Source organism: Furipterus horrens, unplaced genomic scaffold (assembly GCF_987537825.1).
Source record: "Furipterus horrens unplaced genomic scaffold, mFurHor1.1.pri manual_scaffold_6, whole genome shotgun sequence".
In the NCBI taxonomy this organism is placed as follows: domain Eukaryota; kingdom Metazoa; phylum Chordata; class Mammalia; order Chiroptera; family Furipteridae; genus Furipterus; species Furipterus horrens.
Window position 1 is genome coordinate 190,026,253 of NW_028327176.1, and position 17,978 is coordinate 190,044,230.

A 17,978-nucleotide genomic window follows, 5' to 3' on the forward strand; every position below is an offset into this window, starting at 1 on the left:
AAGATCTATTTTTTAATTTCCACAATTCTCGCTAAAGCTTCTAAATGGTCAGATAGATAATGTATCAGTTTCGTTCCACAGAAAGCCAGGGAGCTCCATGTAGGCGTCGAAACAAACTCTGCAGCCACAGTGGCGTTTCTCACACAGACACAGGCCCAGGCCGGTCACATCCCCAGCGGAGCCACCGTGACACAGATGGCGGTCATAACAGCACAATGTAGACTCTGCAGTGAAACTGACGAGTTCCTGAACACGGTCTCAGAGGAGTGGCACCGACGCACATGGCGGCCCCTGCTCCTCGCCCACCCAACGCCCGCCTCCTCCTCTCTGTTAGCAGAGCTCCGATTTGGGCAAGGAGAGCCATGGGCCCAAACCAGCAGAACGGCGAGATGAGTCTGGGCCGGTCGCGGCTGTCCTTTGGCCTCCGGAAAACACTAGTGTTCCAGCTTCCTTTGTGACCGTTAGCGGCCCTGTGCCCGACTCCTGAGCAGTGAGATGCAAAAGGAAGCCTCCAGAGAGGTTTCTAAACCGTATCCACGTCGTTACTTCCTTTTCTGCGTCAACAAAGCAAGCGTGGCTGCCCCATCACCCCGCCCCGCCCGCAGACCTGACGCCAGAGGCGGGCGCGGCCCACGAAGGGGGTGCAGGGCGAAGCCACGAGAGGCGCCCTTGGGGCTGAAGCCCACGCGCACTCGTCCCTGGGCGCCACGCCTCCGTTCAGTGCGTCTGTCGCGGCCTGTGGGCAGCGCTGTCAACCAATAAACCAGCAGCCTGGTTTCAAAACGTGAGGCATTTAACGGAGACAGAGAATGAAATTTAAAAAGCGTAGGAAAAACTTTCTTCACAAAAAGCTTACCTTTTCCTCTGTGTTTATAAATATATTTAGGAGGCGGTTTTCTCAAAACCTTGGGTGTGGCCCCAGTGCGTATTTCTCGTATAAATGGTTCAAAGGCGTTGTCGTACACAATGAATAAAGGAGCAAAATTCTAGGGGGCACAACCCGTTTCGGATGACTGCCCCGGCCATCCTGCCCAGGGCCCTCCGGGGGCCAAAGGGAGGCGGTGAGGGGTCCCACTCGGGCCAGGCCCAGACTCCCCCTCAGGCTCCTGCAAGAAACCTCCGCTGTCCACTCTCTGCTCTCACTCCCCCCCCCCCCACCCATGGGGCTGAAGCCCAGTCCAAGGGGCCACCCAGTTCCCTCCACCCTCTTCTTCTCTCGCCTGCAGCTCCTCTCCAGCCAGAATCTCAGCTAAAACTGGAGGCATCATTAAGAGCCCTTAAAATGATCCGGGGCTTTTCTGAAAATGAATGCCTTCACACAAAGAACCCTGCTGACCCCACACATGCGTGCTCTGCGGCCTTTTGTAGGAGCTGCTTCCAGGAAAGGTGGCTGAAAATCTCTCACCAAGACCTGATTCACCAAGTAAGCAAGAAAGCCGACTTACTTAGAATAATCTATTTAAACTTTATTTATTGGATTATAAATTGTATAGCCAGGTCTTTGGTGCTCTGAGCTCTTCCGGTCCCTCCCCTGCCCTCAGGGGCTTCCTGTCCTTTTTGATGTTTGCCCCAACGCCCTCCAGCTGTTGCAGAAAAGGGGGGAGGGGACAACTGATTTTAACATCTCAGAGGCTCCGAGGGAGACAACATTGTCCGGCTCACACTGGGATGCCTTTGAAAGCCTTTGCAACGATTCAACTCCATATAAGATGCTGCAGGCTTTGCAGATGGTTAAAAACACACATTTTTGGTAAATGGGTAAATCTTTAATAGAAGAAGTGGTTGGGAAATTTCAAAATATTTCTGGTGAAACAAAATTACTGAAATAATGATCAAAAAGGAACCGGTCGGCAGCCGTCCGTCTCGAGAGACGATGGTGTAGCTTCTTAAGAGTCTATCTGCACCGCCGAGAATGGTTGTGCAGTCCGACTCGGGAGTGACAGGGTATCTGTCTCCTCCCGTGTTGAATCGACATCTTGCGATGACGCTGGAGTGTCCTCTCCAGTGAAGCTGAAGCTACAGAGCCTGGGCAGGGTGATATGGAGGGTCTGCTGTTGCCCATGCAGCAGACCCCCCCTCTCTTCGCAGCTGAAGGGTCCAAGGGAAAGACGGAGTCAATACAGCTTGGCTTCAGGTGCGCCGCAGGAGTTGCCGGTGTTGACTACAACGTCAAACCACCGCCTTAGGGACTCCGGCTCCGGATTTTCTGTCGGGGTTTACTCCCTTTCCCTTAGCCTTTCCCCTGAAGAGGTATGCCGCAAGGCAGCGGAGGTTTTTTGGAGTCAGAGTTTTCCTTCTCTGATGTGCCCTGACTGGAAGATCGAACCAGCGACACTTAGCTCGCAAGCCGACGCTCAATCCACTGAGCCAAACCAGCCAGGGCAAAAAAGGAACCAGTATAAAGCAAAGTACTGAGATGCTGAAGCTTTGATTACATTCATAAAAACAGATGCACAACTATATTCAAGAAGAAAACTTTCACACGGAGATGAAGAGCCGGGCGCCCCAGGACCGGCAGGGCAGGGCCTGCGTTGTGTTCTGCTCCCTCTCAGCCCTCGAGCCCTGATCTGAGACAGAGCCACACACCGACTACCTTCTTTGTAGGCCTAACATCAAAACACCAATCAGCCCCGGCTGGCGTGGCTCCGTGGGTTGCGAGCCGGCCTGCAAACTGAAAGGTCACTGGTTCAATTCCCAGTCAGGGCGCACGCCTGGGTTTCGGGTCTGGTCCCCAGTTCGGGGTGTGAGAGAGGCAGCCGATTGATGTTTCTCTCACACATCAATATTTCTCTCACTCACTTTCTCCCTTCCTTTCCCTCTCTCTAAAAATAAGTAAATAAAACCTTAAAAAAAAAAAAAAAAAAAAAAAAAACCACCAGAGTGTGGGTCCGATGACACCCTCACCATCAGAACATCCAAAAATATTTCATAACATAAAATAATTTGCAAGAACTCTTCCACTAAGCTCTACAGATGCCTAACAACTGAGCTGATAAATAAAAAGAAGACTGTTGCATATTTATTGCTGAGTAAGCTTAGATATATTTCAGGACTTTATTACATATGTGAAAGTAGGTTTCGATATTAAGAGAAGTAAGTAGACTCCTGACCAACAATTAATCTCTAACAAATATTAAGTTTAGGAATGATTATACATTTAGACTATATTTCTTAATAAATTTCTTCACATAAATTGTCCCTAATCTATAAACCAATTTTAAGTGAAATCCATCATGCCAGGCAGGCATTTTACATCTTACTCTATTTATTGCTCCATTTCTCATCAGAAACCTTTTAGCTTTAATGTTATTCCACGGCACAGTATCTCATTAGAGTGGCAAAGATGGAGTTCTTTCTGAGATAAAGTAATTACAGTGATTGTAGGGGAAAAGAGCATCCAGAGTTCTTGGCTACAGCAACCTCCTGGCTTCTGATTCGTTTTAAGATGAATAAACCGAGTGCAGAGGAGATGTTCCTGGTGGTGACTGCAGTTATCTGCAGCCTGTGCTGGAGGGACTAACAACGCCCAACGGAACCAGCACAGGAGAGCTCGAGAGGCGGGAGCTTACCCTGTGAGTTCAGCAGCTGCTGTGATGGATTTTTGGCAGAAAAGTCTTCGCCTGAACGAATAACAGTAGGATCTAGCAGTTTCTAAATGCTTAGGACGTGCCAGGCACTGTCCCAAGTACTTCTATGAGTTAAATCGTTAACTTTGGCTGAGACGTCAGTGAAGTCAGCCCTTTCATTTTACGGCAGGGAAATTGAGACAAAGAAGGTAAGCAAGCTGCCCAAAGGCACGCAGCTGATAAGCAGGGGACCCCGAATCCGAGCACCTGCGGGTGGAAGGGCCGCGGGTGGCCTTTCTCCCCAGCTCTTGGCTCCCAGGCAGTTCTGAGCCCAGAATGCTCACAGCCCTGTGTGCGCTATCTTCTGTTATTATCAAAATCGAAAAATACTTTGCTCCGAAACATCCTCCCTGTATTTTAAACCTACGTCCTGTTAGAGGAGCCGGTCCCTTTCTTCCCAGCCCAGAAGCTGCACTTTCTCCAGCAGGCCCTGCCCCCCGAGAGGGTGGGCAGCAGCGATGGGCTCGCAGTCAGACAAGTCAGACAGGCCGGCCCCTCACTGTCCAAGATGCAGGAGGGGGCGTCCTTAGGCCCGGAGAACGGACGCCTGCAGGCTGCGGAGGGGGAGCCCCTGTAGAAGGGTCCCCAGGAGCAGACTCTTTCATCAGCTTCAGATTCTAACGACTCATCAGCCCAGGAGAATGCTGGGACAAGCTGCGCTGTGTCTTGTTGTCTTGTGTCCATGGAAACTGGTGCTGGGACGCCGTTGCGAGCCGAGCTAGGAGCCACGTCTGAGGACACACTTGCTTCCTTATAAGAAGGCTCGCTCTTCACCCCACATGCGTGCAACGGAGCGACAGCACAGACAGGAGGAACCCTGCGCTCTGACGGGCCCGTCTCGGTCGAGTTGGCAGGACCCAGGAGGGGAGGGAGAGGGACAGCATCCTTAGGTCTCTGGTGCTACTTCTTTTGTTTCAATAGGAATTCCTTCTTTGATGTGTTATTTTCTAAAACCAGTGTATGCTCTCTGTATCGTGGGAGACCTTACTTTCTCCTGCCCACTTTTCTGGATTAAGGAAGATAAAAGGGCTCTGAGGAGAGGACCCAGTCAATCGTTTGACCTTCCGCACTAGGAGGCAAGCAGGGAGGAGAGGCTACTTTAAATTACCCACTTGATTGTCCAAGCCCAGAGTCAGAAACCGCCGTGCGCGGCCAGGCTAGCTCCCTTTGCTGCCCAACGCTGTGCGGTGTTCAGGGGCCCCGCAAGGGAACTGGATGTTTGCCGTGGTTTTCCCATCAGCCGTTGTTCACAATTTTCGAGTGAGTGTTCATTTCTCTAAAGGTGCTTTTGATGAGTGGAAACCCGCGTCAAGGTCACCGTAAACTAAAGGAGATAATTTGATTTGGAGAAAGAAGAAAACCTGGTGTCTAAGCTGATTTTCGACTTGTCCACAAGGCCAGGCGAGAACTTCAGACATCAGTTTTCCCATCTGTAACCCGCGACCGAAGTGCAGCCGCCCATCTTCCCTGACAATCTTTTATCAAGTAGGAAACAGGCGGCCCCGGCTGGGGTGGCTCAGCGGACTGAGCGCCGGCCTGCGAACCACAGGGTCGCCAGTTCAATTCCCAGTCAGGGCACGTGCCTGGGTTGCGGACCAGGTCCCCACTTGGAGGCGTGCGAGAGGTAGCTGATCAATGTTTCTCTCACATGTTGATATTTCTCTCCCTTTCTTTCTCCCTCCCTCCCCCTCTCTGAGAAAATAAATATACAAAATCACTTAAAAAAATGAAACATGTAAACAGTCCATCCTCACAGCATTATGTACGAGCGATAGCTCTCTATTATAACATGCAAATTTTAAGGAGGATGGAGGAAATGTTAGAATTATGAATAAATTCTCCAAAACAGCCACTGAAAAATTTGGAGGCTACTTCTATTAAGACTCATTAAAGGCATGGGACTTGCTGCAGACTCATTTCTCCACACCGGAAAAAATAAAATTACGTTTTAAAAAATAACCCACGTGGCTAAGTAGGTTGCAGTTTTTCTCCCTGAATATAAAAAGCCCCCTGTACGACTTCCGATAAACCACACGCTGCTCCATCATAACCAGGCGGCCACATGAGATCCTTTTCTTTTTTTCTTTTTTCTTCCCAACCAGAGAAAACTGTGCAAGTTGCAGATCTTCATAAATCTCTGGAAAAGGAAGTTGAGCACTTGTCTATTTTCTACACCGGAATCCTTCCTCAGGGCCAAATCAATACCGGCCACATGACCGCCACACCATAACTTGCAGACGGGTCAGTGGCGTGACGTGTGCCTGCGTCCGTTTATAATAACACTGGTGACTCGTGATAACAATAATATAGCACTTAAGGTTCCTGCGTATTCACGTTCCAGCTAATGTTCAAAGCACCCTTGACGTGTCAACGATCTTCACGATACGTAAGAACTAGGAACCGTACCCCCGTTCACAGAGGCCCCCGAGCCGACACAGGCTGAGGGGCTTCTGACCCAGGCAGTCTGGCTCCAGGGCCATCGGTGCCGGCCCGCAGCCGCAGCTCCGTTAGCCGAGTGCGCGCTGCTCGCCAGGCTCCGCGAAGCACCGGCCACAGGTCCCGTAACCCGCCACACTCGGGGGCCGCAGGTCGTTTGCCCTTTTTGCTTGTTTTCTGTTTCCCCCCATGGAGGCCATTCTTCAGTGAGGAATATCATGTAAAACCGCACATGTACGGTTTCTCTACTGACCAGAAGATCGGCCACACGGAGCTCCCCTAACACCTGGCGGGAGCTGACCGCTGTCCGTGGGCCGTGACCGCTCCCACGGCCCCTGTCGACGGCACCTTCATACCCGTCTGATCACTGGGGGTACCTGACATGGGGCCGTAGTGCAAGCGTATCTGCGCGGCGAAAGGGGCGCAGCTGTAGAGGTCACAGGCCCACACCGCCCAGCCCAGTTCAAATCCCCAGGCCGCCACTTATAAACACCTGTTTACTTAATTCCTTAAGCCTCTTTTTCTTCAATATAAGACACATTTACTAATAGTACTACACTGAGTGTTACCAAACAATAAGTGAGATGATCCATGCCAAGAGCTAAGCTCGGAGTTCAATCGTGACTGGTTATTGCTCTTCCTCTAAGGAACCATGGGAGGAAAATATAAACAGGTCTGGTCCGGTGCCCGGGGCTCTCAGGCTGGCTCCCGACCAGGTGAGCAGGGTGGCTGCGGTGGCCCTGGAAGGAGGCACAGGGGAGTCCGGGGGGAGACACACTCGTGTGGCACTTTGGGACAGCTCGCCTCCCAGACAGAACACTTTCCCGTGACGGCCCCAGAGAAAGCTCCCCTGCGGGGGGTCAGGACACACCTGGGATCACTCATGGATTTGTCTTTCTCCATGGGGTTCACCTGTGTAGCTGACGTGTATCACGTTGAAGCACTGAATTGTAATTTTGTAATTGCACCCGTGTCCCCAGGCCTGGGAGAGGCCCCGTGACGCCGCTTCCTCTGAGCACCCTTCAGGGCATTCACTGCGCCCCATGACAGCCATTCCTTGGGCCGCCACCCTCACCTAGGCCTGCGGAACCCCGAGAAAAGTATGTTAACGAACCACTCTGCCAGCTCTTAGAGCCCAGGCAACAGTTCTAAGACATCATGTCACGCTTCACCATTGCTTTTAACACTTCGCCTTGGCTCTCCGCTGCCTACAGGACAAAATCTAAGCTCTCCCGCCATCATGGGGGCCCGATGTGGTGCCAGGGATGCCTGTCTACCCCTCGGGCCCTGATACCCCCGGAGCTCAGTCCCCTTCTGCGTCCTGGGCGGTGCTCTCCCCACGGCGGCCGCCAGCGCTCTGCACCGCGGCGCGCACATCTGCGTTCCTGTCAAGCCGGGCCGGGTCCGTGGGGTGCACTGGGGCCCAAACGCCTTTCCTCTGAAGGGCTTACGAGGAAGTATGTCAGGCCACCGGTCCGTCTGTCTGTCCACCCCTGCCCCAGGGCGCCACACAGCCAGCTTGCACAGAAATGGGAGGGGCCGCGCCCCAGGAACACGGTGGTATGGATACTGGGATTTAAATTCTGTGCAATATTTACAGGTCCCGCAGCTTATTCTTCTGACGTTTCCCAACCACTTAAAGATGTAAAGGGCGTCCTTAGCTCGTGGACGGCACAGAACCAGGCGGGGCCACGGCGGACGCTAGTTCGCGGCCCCTGGGTCAAAAGCACGCCGAGCGCTGACCCGCGCCTCTCCTTGTCACCTTGCTCTCGAAGCACAGCTCGCATTTAGCCACGTAAGTGCCCCCACCTTACGTGAGCCGTCCACTGGATTTGGACATATCTGTACAAACATGTGGCCACCACACAGACCAAGAAATGAAACATTTCCAATATCATAGAAAACTTGTAAGAAGCTCCCCACAAAAGCCTGGCCTCTGTCTGTTTTAGAAGCAGTCCCTCTCTCCCTTCAATAGGCTCAGATGAGAGAGAACGGGGCAACGGCCCCGGACTACCTAAGTTTTACAGTCATGTGGGTTTAAATGACACCTCGGACACCATGAACACCGAGAACCACACAGAAGACTGTCTACATGGGAGACACGCGTGACCGCCGCTCAGAACCTCCAGAGGCCCCTTTCCCCGGCCGTCCCTGCCGACGCGCGTCCTTACCTGGGCCAAGGTGAGCGTGGCTTGCTGGCAGGTGCCGCAGCGCACCCGGAGTTTTCCCGGCTGCACTCGCTGGCAGGGGCCTTTGCAGTAAACGTAGAAGCTCTTGTAGGCCGGTCTACCTGCTGGGGAAAATAAAAAATCAGAGGAAGTAGCCAGTCGCCGTGGGATCCAATCTGAGACCAACTTAGAACTAACTCCTCAGGAGCATTTTGAAACATTAATGGGATAAATATTCCAGTGAGGATACAACTTAATTTGGAAAATGTAGTTTTATGCTCCAAAGAGTGGAAATCTTTTCTTCTTCTTCCCAGCAGCCCTGTGACTTAGCAAAGTACGCGGCCTGCTGCCAAGATTGCCGGCCAAGTGTGTGCAATGCGGGGAAACTAAAGGCACTTTTGCCGCTGAAGTTTTCAGAAGGACAGGAAATGACGCGGAGACTACTGGGAATTTAGAGGCCAGTGCCCGTGGATTCTAGCTCATGCTTCCTCTTAAAATCTTATCCACAGGGATGTACCAGCCCATCTCTTGTGACATGAATGCCACCCCAGTTTGGTAGGCTTCCAGTGAAGCCATTTCAATGCACAGTCAGTCACACATGACGGAAGACAAGAGCCTGGAGGGGCTCAACAGACACATGCATGAATAGGTGCCTTGCATTTCATTAGAGTCTCTACCTTGACAAGTACCATTCAAAAGACACATTTTCAAGAGTAAAAGCTGGGAGAAAAAATCAGTAGTTACACATCTCTCATCATTTCTGTCAAATGTCACCACACAGGAACAGTATTATTCCCTAAATGAGGGGACTCTTCCTAAATGGCTTCCCACCTCCACGGCTGCAGAAAGCCAAGTTTATTCAGAAGCACGTACCAGTAAAATGACTGCCTTTCTAAATTTCTAAAATTACTAAAGACTTCTTTTAATCCTTAACTTCTTGCTGGGTAGGCATTACATGGGGTCATGGCACAAATTTTCATTTAGAAGTTTATTATGATCGTCAAGAGCATCTAGAAATAATATACAGTAAGTATTTTTTATCATTATGAGTGAAACCCTTTAGACAACCAAATGCACAGTTTATTGAAAACAATTAGCATAAAAATGGACGGCAAACAAAACTAGCCCAAGAGTCTTATATGGCTCCACTTGTTTTACTAACTTACAAACAGACCCTTTGTAGACATAGTGAACTGTGTCCATCCTAATATCACAGGTGACAATACTTTGTAAAATACAAAGCACAATCAAAATGGCAAGTTTCATATTTTTATCATTTACTGCGATATATTTTATAATCAGTCTCCAGAGATTAGTATACGGCTTCTGGTTTCCCATGTGAAAGGGTCGGTATACATATATCTTTGTAGGATAAGAAACTATGATTTTCTGACACTGTTTTGTAACTTTAGGGCCTTAATGTGCAAGGTATTCAAGGAAGAGACAGAACCATCTATTAAGGTTATAGAACTACCCTAACAGACAATCAGGGGATCCCAAGGACTGTGACAATTTTAAAATGCGCTAAGAGGAGTGTGGTGAAGGAGGGAGAAGATTTTATTGTTAAAACCTTTATCAGCAACAGGAACAAATCCAGTGTCACACGTTTTATAACCTACTGTAAAGGTTAAACAATTAAGAAAAAAGGAAGAAGAAGAGGAATGGGCAACGGAAACACAAAGGGGAGCCAAGGCTGCGAAGACCCTCGCATGCTGAAAGAACCCATTAGCAACACCGCTACACCTGCCAACCAGAGTCTGGGGACCTGCAGGAAGCGCACAAGGACTCTTCTCCCTCCATTAGGGCGATAGCAGCATTTGTAATATCGTTTCCATTAACAATACAACCAGGCAGAATCTGAAGACTGGAAACCCTTCCACCTCTGTGTGCTACACCCTTCACTAAATTCCTTGAGGAGTTTGTCAGAAAACACTGCATGCCCATGCCGGTGCCCTGGGGGCCTACACGGCAACGTGCGACTGATGGCACAAAGGTTCCCGGAGCCAGCGCCAGCTGGGCATGAATAGCCGGTCTAAGGAAGATCAAGGTCAGGTCCGTCTTGGCTACAGCCAGCAACTTTAAAGCTGTTGGCTCTCCTTGGTCAAGTGGGCAGGACTTCACGCAGATCTTGAGACCCTTTTTCTCAGAAAGGCTTCCCCATCACTTTGGCTGCAGAACACTATTAAAAGTTGGCGAGCTTCTCCGTGTCACGCTGAGATCAGGCATGCACAGGTCGGGAAGAAGAACAAGCACCCTGACGGTGACCTTCTGGGCGGTGTCCCCAGAGGCCTGCCTGAAGCTCTGTGGCACAGACTCCTGAATATGGAGCCATGACCCCAAAGGGAACAGCAAAGGCGGTCTAAGATCTGAGAAATTTCCTGCAGGTGCAGAGCGGCCTCCAGACAATGAAGTGACTCCTGCCCCTCTTACTTCTGCTTGGATCTCACAGCCCCTTTTCTCTCCTAATCGGCGCTTCCCACCGCAGGTAAGCAGGGCAGTTTGTGCTGACAGGTTTCCCCTTTCTAAGTTTCCAAAACAAAGGGAACATTTCAAAAAAATGTGAAATTATATCCTCCACTATCATTTACCAATTATGCACACCCTGCATAGTTTAGTGCACCGCCTCATATACAAACACACACACACACACACTGTACACAAGCACTTTTCACTGAATCATCTGTACTGAAGTCACAGATATGACAGCACTCCTCCCTAAGTCCTCAAACATCCTAGAAAAAAGGCTTCATTTTCCAAAATGAAACCGAAGAGCTTTTGGAGTGAGTCGCTGTGTCCGTAGTCCTAGGCAGAGAGGATGAATCAAGCCCCTTAAGTACACCTTACACCCTGCAGGGGGGTGCCAGCTGTTCACAGCTACCGAGCGAGAACGCGGGGCTGCTCTGGGCGCAGGCGAGGTGGCGTTAAGCCGAGGTAAGCAGGTCCGCTCACCGCAGGCCTTGGCAGACTCTTAACGCAGGAGCCACGGAGCTCGGCACGTGCCAAACTTGGTCTGACCGTGGCAGCCTTCCTTTCACGGAGAATTCCATGAAACTGTATGTTTTAGGGGGAAGAAACTTAAAGGAAGAATTTAACTCTCTGCGTGGACTTGATCTGTGCAAGCCAAACTGATAAGGTTTGTGCACAAACCCAGCTTTATCAGGAGCCTGCTGACAATTACACTCTTCCCTCCGCCCCGTGCCATTACCTTCTGTAATTATTCTACCATCAGCCAGGAGGGTTAGTTTACGGACGTAATGATTTTACCAAGTAAAGTGTATTCATTTGATCCTGAAGCTCTTTTCTTTCTGATAGAGGTTAAAAGCAGAGTTAATGAGTAGGACCCTTTAGAGAGTGAGTCATTGACATTCAGAGCAGCGGCAGAAACCCTCCCGCTCTGCAGCATTACAATTTTATCATGATCTTTACTTTTCCTCTCCCGCTTTGTTTGGTTAACATGCTCCTGAGTCAAGCCTCCTCTTTTCCTTATTCCTCTTAGTCCAAAAATTGCCAAAAGCATTAACAATACTCACGCCACATTGAGGAAAGTCCCTATTTAAAAATAACATACATTATTTGCTTTGACTTTTTAAAAGCCAGCATAATCTGTACAGTTTTCATTTTTCTTTGATGTATTTTAAATACTAAGTGTAAGGCCTGAAGACATTGTTTTAATATGACAGATCAATACTTAAGGAAAGGCCTTCTGATTCTGATGAAAACTTTTCACGGACCTCAGAAGTCTTCAGTGCTGCTTGTCACAGAGAATGGAGGTCGACCGCTCGGGCAATTGGTTTTCTGGTGGACAGGAGGCAGGGAGAGTCCCCGCCTTCAGAGATGCCACCTCTCCCATTCCCAGCCCTTCCTCTAGAATCTTAGAACATAGCTTCAGGCTGGTCTGGCACCTGTGGGCTCCCTACGGATGGATCCATGGCCAGACTTTCTGGGGCAGGACCCCAATGTAAGGGGCAAGGATATGGTGACTCCCAAACCAGTAGAAAATAATTAGCAGCAAAGGACAAATGTCATTAAATCTTGAATCAGGAGGTCTCTGAGCCAGAGTGAACAGTATCGGCACACTTACAAATCAGAAAAGGGGCATCCCGCAGCTCAGCACAAAAGCTTCTGAGGACAAAGGCTGTCTGAGATCAAAGCGAGGGAGACAGTCATCACCAAACTCCGGGAAATGGCAAAATGTAGCCAGACAGCCCAGCAAACAAGTGAGGGAAATTTCAAAGGAGAGCTGGAGACAGACCTAGAACCAGATCACCCTTGTTAGTTATCACCCTCAGTTAATTTAATCGTGTTAGATTGTAACTCCAGAGCATCCAGCATGGAAAAACGGAGGAGAAGGAGGCGGAGAGGGGAAGGGGGGGCTTTACTCGTGTTAGGGTAAAAGCGGCCAGCTCCGTCTTTTCAGCGCACACCTTGATTTGGCTTTTAGGCTGCGCCCAGAGCTGCAGATCAGTGAATAAACAACCGCCTCTGTTACTGCTCAATGCTGTGTCCCGGTGTCTTATTGTGAGCATTTCTCACACTAACCCTAAGAGAATCTTCTCCCCTACACCCGACAGAGTTCTTGCTGTTACACTTCCGAGTGGTGGTCACCCTTCCGTCTCTGCTTCACTACCTTTGCTGGAATATGTGCCTCATGGGCCAGGTGCACAATAAACCGCTACCAAAGGAGCAAAGTCCGAGCCAGTTTGTCTTCACGCAGCCCGTTCTTCCCCCTGGTGACCTGAAACTACCCATTAGTTCGAGTTTGAACAACAGGTATTAAGTGAGTCTGGGGCAGTTCCCTTGGAATGCATCCACTGTGCACTTCTGGAAGCATCTCTTCTGCGGGCACCTCGCTTTGGATCCTCGCGAGGATAAGGGTCGTGTCTGTTCCAATGCAACACAACTGTCCGAATGGCAAACCCTGCCCCGTGTTCATCATCCACGTGTCCTGTCCTTTCTGTCACTCCGACCTCCCACAAGCATGCTTCCTATTTCACACCCAGACTCCTATGGCAGTTCCTTGATCTAAGTAAACACAGGATAAATATTTGCTGGGTCGCTTAGTTCTCCCATATCCAAAATGATGTGAAAGTTATCAGCTGTGGTAACGTGAGGGCAAAATGTACCTAAAATACAACGTAGCTCTGATACCAAATACGTAAAACATCTCCCCACCAGCCAAATACCCCGGGCTAACGTCACACGTCCTTCAAAGGAATGGCCTATAATATTAAACATCAGTAACATGGATAAAACCTTAGGATCACAGAAATAATTTGTATGATAAACAGAGAAGAAAGAATACTTTAAATTTCTTACAGAATACTTTGGATAAGTAAATGTTAAGTAGAAAAAATTGGATTCTGAAAATTCACAAGTAGAACCACTCGAAAGGGGCCAGTCATCACAGCTGGACACTGATCCCAATACTCATCCAACGGGCTATTACGCCCACTGAACCCAGCTACACGCCCGGCTTTTAACGAGCGCTGTTCACTCCTGGGGAAGGTCCCCGGAGACACTCTATTGTATGCAGCTTCCAGTTACATATCCATCCCCCCGGGGGACGCGCTTTTAAAACACATTTAGCAATTCCTAAGGAGGCCCTCCTCTGAAAAGTTGTAACTTAATGCTCAGTTTTTATGCTAGAGTTTTTAATTAATGTATCTGCACAGTAATTTCATCTGGTGAGGGAAAAACTGCTGATGACAGCTGACGCCTTTGCCCGGATTTTTGTTGCTGCCAATTTATTTTTTCATTTTTCATTGTGAAAGCAATAACCAAGCCTCCCATGGCCAAGACAAAACTGTAGAGTGAAGCATAATTTGATGATTCGTTCTAAATAAATTGCCATGTCCTAAGCCAACCAGGTAAATTCAGTTGCTTTTTCTTCCCAGAAATGGTCACCTGCAGGGAGAGTCGGGGTGGGCGCCTGAAGTCACCGCTCTTCAAAACCTGGAGCGAAGGTCTGCACCTCAAATTTGGGTGGAAGCAGTGAGAGAGGCTGCAGATGAGTGTGTGCCAGTCCCTCAGAATAAGTCCTCAGAGCCCCAGGTGGATGGGTCTGGGTCAAACCCCAGCTTTACCTCGTCACCTTGGGTCCGTCAGTTGACCCTCAAAGCCTATTTTCTCTTCTGCAAAATAGAGATGATAAGAGTACCCAACTCAAAGGCCGTCGTGAGGATTAAAATAAAATCATATAGGTGAGGCGCTTAGCGGTGTCTGGTAAGTAGCACGTGTTCAATACACATTAGCTGTTCCCGTTTGCCATCAAAATACTCAGAACTCGAGTTTCTTCGAGTCCTCACACCTGTGAGCTCCGGCAGTCACTCTCCTGCTTTGATCAAGATTGACTCTGTAATAAACGCAACTCTAAATTTTTGGAAATAGCGGAGATATAACTCTTTGTAAAACTGCCTCAAACCCAACCAAATCCTTTATGGTAATATTTAATAATGCTATGGAACATAAACCATGCTGAGAAGGCCTTACATTGATTTAAAGTTTACCGGAATCCTACTTCCTTTCCATGAATCACATTTTTATTACTGTCAAGGAGATAAAGATGGATTATAAGAGAACTGGGAATGGAAATGGTAAGCAATTATGTGAATCCGGTCTAGTGGGTTACATTTTTAGGCTGGCTGACGCGCTGAAAGATAAAGTAGTTCCGAAATCAAAGCTGCTCTTCACCATGTGGTTGTCACATGGCACGGAAGGGACGCACAATGGGTCCCAGAGCTTCATTTCAATGGCTGGCTGGCTTCCATTAGTGCTTCTTCCTCTTTGAAAGACAAACGTGATTGCAGCCATGTGATCAGTGGAACAAGCTCGGGGGGCCGAGTAGCCCCTCAGGAGAGCCCCAGCCGTGGCCAGAGATGGGAACGTCAGTTTTCCTGGTGACACAGCATGTGCTCGAGCCGCCGCCACGTGACAGGACCCTTGACTCGGAAGGCGCTTTTAGGGACTACGGCAGGGTCCCGAGTCCACCGGCTCCCCAGGGCGTGCTGGACCCCCGCGTGGCGACGGCCCGTCATTGTCAGCGGCCACCCAGGGCTTCCGCATCAGTCTTCCCCCGCTTCCGTCAGCACAGATGGTTTCCTGGAAGTTTCCACGAGCGGCTTACCCACCGCGCCGGCACCCAACGAGAAGGGGCAGGAGCGGCCACCAGCCGCGAGGAAGAGGAAGCCTCCTGGTCTTCTCAAATTGCATGTGACTCCATGGCAGGCTAGTCCTTGTCACGGCCTTGGACTCAGTAGAATTTCTCATATATCTCTACAGAAGTGATGCCTTTCTTGCTATTTTAAAAATAATTTTAAAATCTCTCTAAATATTCTAAATGTCAGCAAAGCCTGTTAAGGAAATGAACGCTTGGAGGGATACGACAACAAGGGGTGACCCCCCTCCACATTCATCTTATTTCACCCGTAATAGCCGATATAATCAGTTTGCTAAAAAGATTTCATTTAAATATATTTCCAATCCTCACTGCCACCACGAAATCACCTCTTACCAATTCTGCTGTGTTGAGGACCTATTTTGCCTTTATAAATGAAAAGATTAAACTTACAATTTTAATAAATCTGATCTTTCCCAGTACTGACTTCAAAAAGTCCTTGGTGGTAATTGAGATTGATAAGATCACTACTACTTATTAAAATAGGAGAAGAATTATTTTTCTTTAGTGACAGCGTAATTAGCTAGAAGTGTCCGGTGATGTCACCGTGCTGGGGAGAAATGGCCGTCTGCCCTGAGTCCCGGCTGCTGGGGCCATAAATCACTGCGCTTCTAAAGCGGCCCCCGCGAATAAGATGAAACCTCCCTGAAGCGGTACCCGTTTTAACTACTGTTACTCCAAGTCCTCGGAACGTCTACGACGATCCTGACCCTGACATTTCCTACAGCGGTCACTCATGCGAGAGGCCATTCCTCCTCTCTGCCCTTTGAAATGCAGGCCCACATGCAATGTCACAGCGTCACGGGCCACGCTGTGCAGCAGGTACTGAGGTGTCAGGTGAGCCCCCAGACAGGTGCGCTGCCAAGCACCCTGGTGAGCTCCCCCCTCCTGACCTCCCCTCTTCTCCTCCGACGGAAGTGATTTCCCAGCAGCTCCTCCCGCCTTTTTCCTGCCCAGAACCCATCAAAGCCCCACGTCGTTCTCTGTTTCATTTTCCTGAAGCGAATCTCCCCCGAGGCCTCATCTCCTCTTGAATCCGAGTCAAACTACGCTGAGTAAATCTAGCAGCTGGGCTGTCTGCATGGAGGTCTCTCCTCCCGTGACGTCCACGCTGCGCCGCACGCAGACAGTGTGGGTGGCAGCCCTTTCGATATCACAGTATCACGGGGACAAGGCGGGGCACAGGGGCTCTCGGCCGCTCTGCACAGCAGAAGACCCGGCGACGTCGAGAACTGCTGCGCTGGCTTGGCCCTCCGTGCGTCAGCTGAGCTCACAGAACGGCTGCGGCTGCGGGGCCCAGGAACCAGTTTCTGAATGGTATTTACATCCGTTTATTTTCATGCAGATAGCCAGCTTGGCCACAAGGGGGGCGCAGTCCTTGTTTACTGTAATAACAAAATTGTTTCTGTACCAAGACACAGATAAGCCCAAAGGGCCATGCTCTGTTGGAAACTGGGAGGGGTGGGGTGGGGGAAGCCCTGCCTTCTCAAGCGCTCTTTGTCCTGATCATGTCTTACCGTGTGCCTCCCGAATCGGACTGCACAGCCATTCTCGGCGGTGCAGATAGACTCTCAAGAAGCTACGCCATCGTCTCTCGAGACGGACGGCTGCCGACGACGACGATGAAATCAAATATTGTATGTGCTCATTTGATATTTGCTTGAAAGTCATGTTTTTACTTTCTGTACATTGTACTTTAACACGTTCTTGTTTTTAAGGAGAGGATTGTGAAAGGCCCAGCAGGGGCTGTGTCTGAGTAAATGTGTGGTAAATATTCGTCGTATTCTTCCCCTTTACCCCTAACAGCATCAAGAAGGCATTATTTCAACCTATTTCTACATGCCCAAATTTCCCATCCCCAATATTTGGGGGCCCAAATGTGCCACCTCCTCCAGGAAGCCTTACTTGATTCATCTATTAAATGTGAATCCTCGGCCCAAATTCCCATTGCATTTTATTTACATTTTTCACCAGGTACTTAAATCACTATCTATTCCACCTGTTCCCGCAGATATTTTCATCATCCCTGTTAGACTTCAGATATTCGAGGGTGGAGACTACATTGTCCTGCATTTTGTCTGCATCAGCGAAAAAAGAATAAACAATGGCAAATATGTGGAGGAAGTCAAGCAACCAGACTGGAGACTGACACTATGGTACAAGGATGTCTTCATGGTGGCAAAAGATAAAATCACAATAAAGTGACCCTCGAATAACTTACTCACTGGGACAATACAGTGAGGAAGACATGCAGGGTGATAATTACTGTTGTGGTGTCGGGATCCTGAAACAAAATGATTCTCAGCTTCTGTTATTTGGCCACGCTAAATGGATGTTGTCAAAAGATTAAGTATAAATTGGTTATAAATCTTCATGGAACTGTATCATGTAGGGAAGGCGACATCCAACAGCCATGTGTGTCAGCATTAAGGACGTGAGGAGTCCCGTTTCAATAGTGTTAAGACTGTGGAAATGATTGTTTATTCTCTGATACAGGCTTTGCATTTGAGAAGGATGCCGTTGATGCTCAGCACTGAATCCAGGAGCAAGGCTGAAAAATACTGAGGGTGATGC

At 49.3% G+C, this 17,978-nt stretch overlaps 1 protein-coding gene across 1 annotated transcript in view; it reads right to left on the reverse strand.

The window, feature by feature from the left end:
* The window catches only part of PRKN (parkin RBR E3 ubiquitin protein ligase), a 920,988-nt gene that overhangs the window by 569,479 nt on the left and 333,531 nt on the right, over positions 1 to 17,978 (reverse strand). Inside the window, exon 4 of the mRNA XM_090280710.1 lies at positions 8,234 to 8,355. Within this exon, the coding sequence (XP_090136836.1) occupies positions 8,234 to 8,355 (122 nt within the window). The remainder of the gene's footprint in view (positions 1 to 8,233; positions 8,356 to 17,978) is intronic.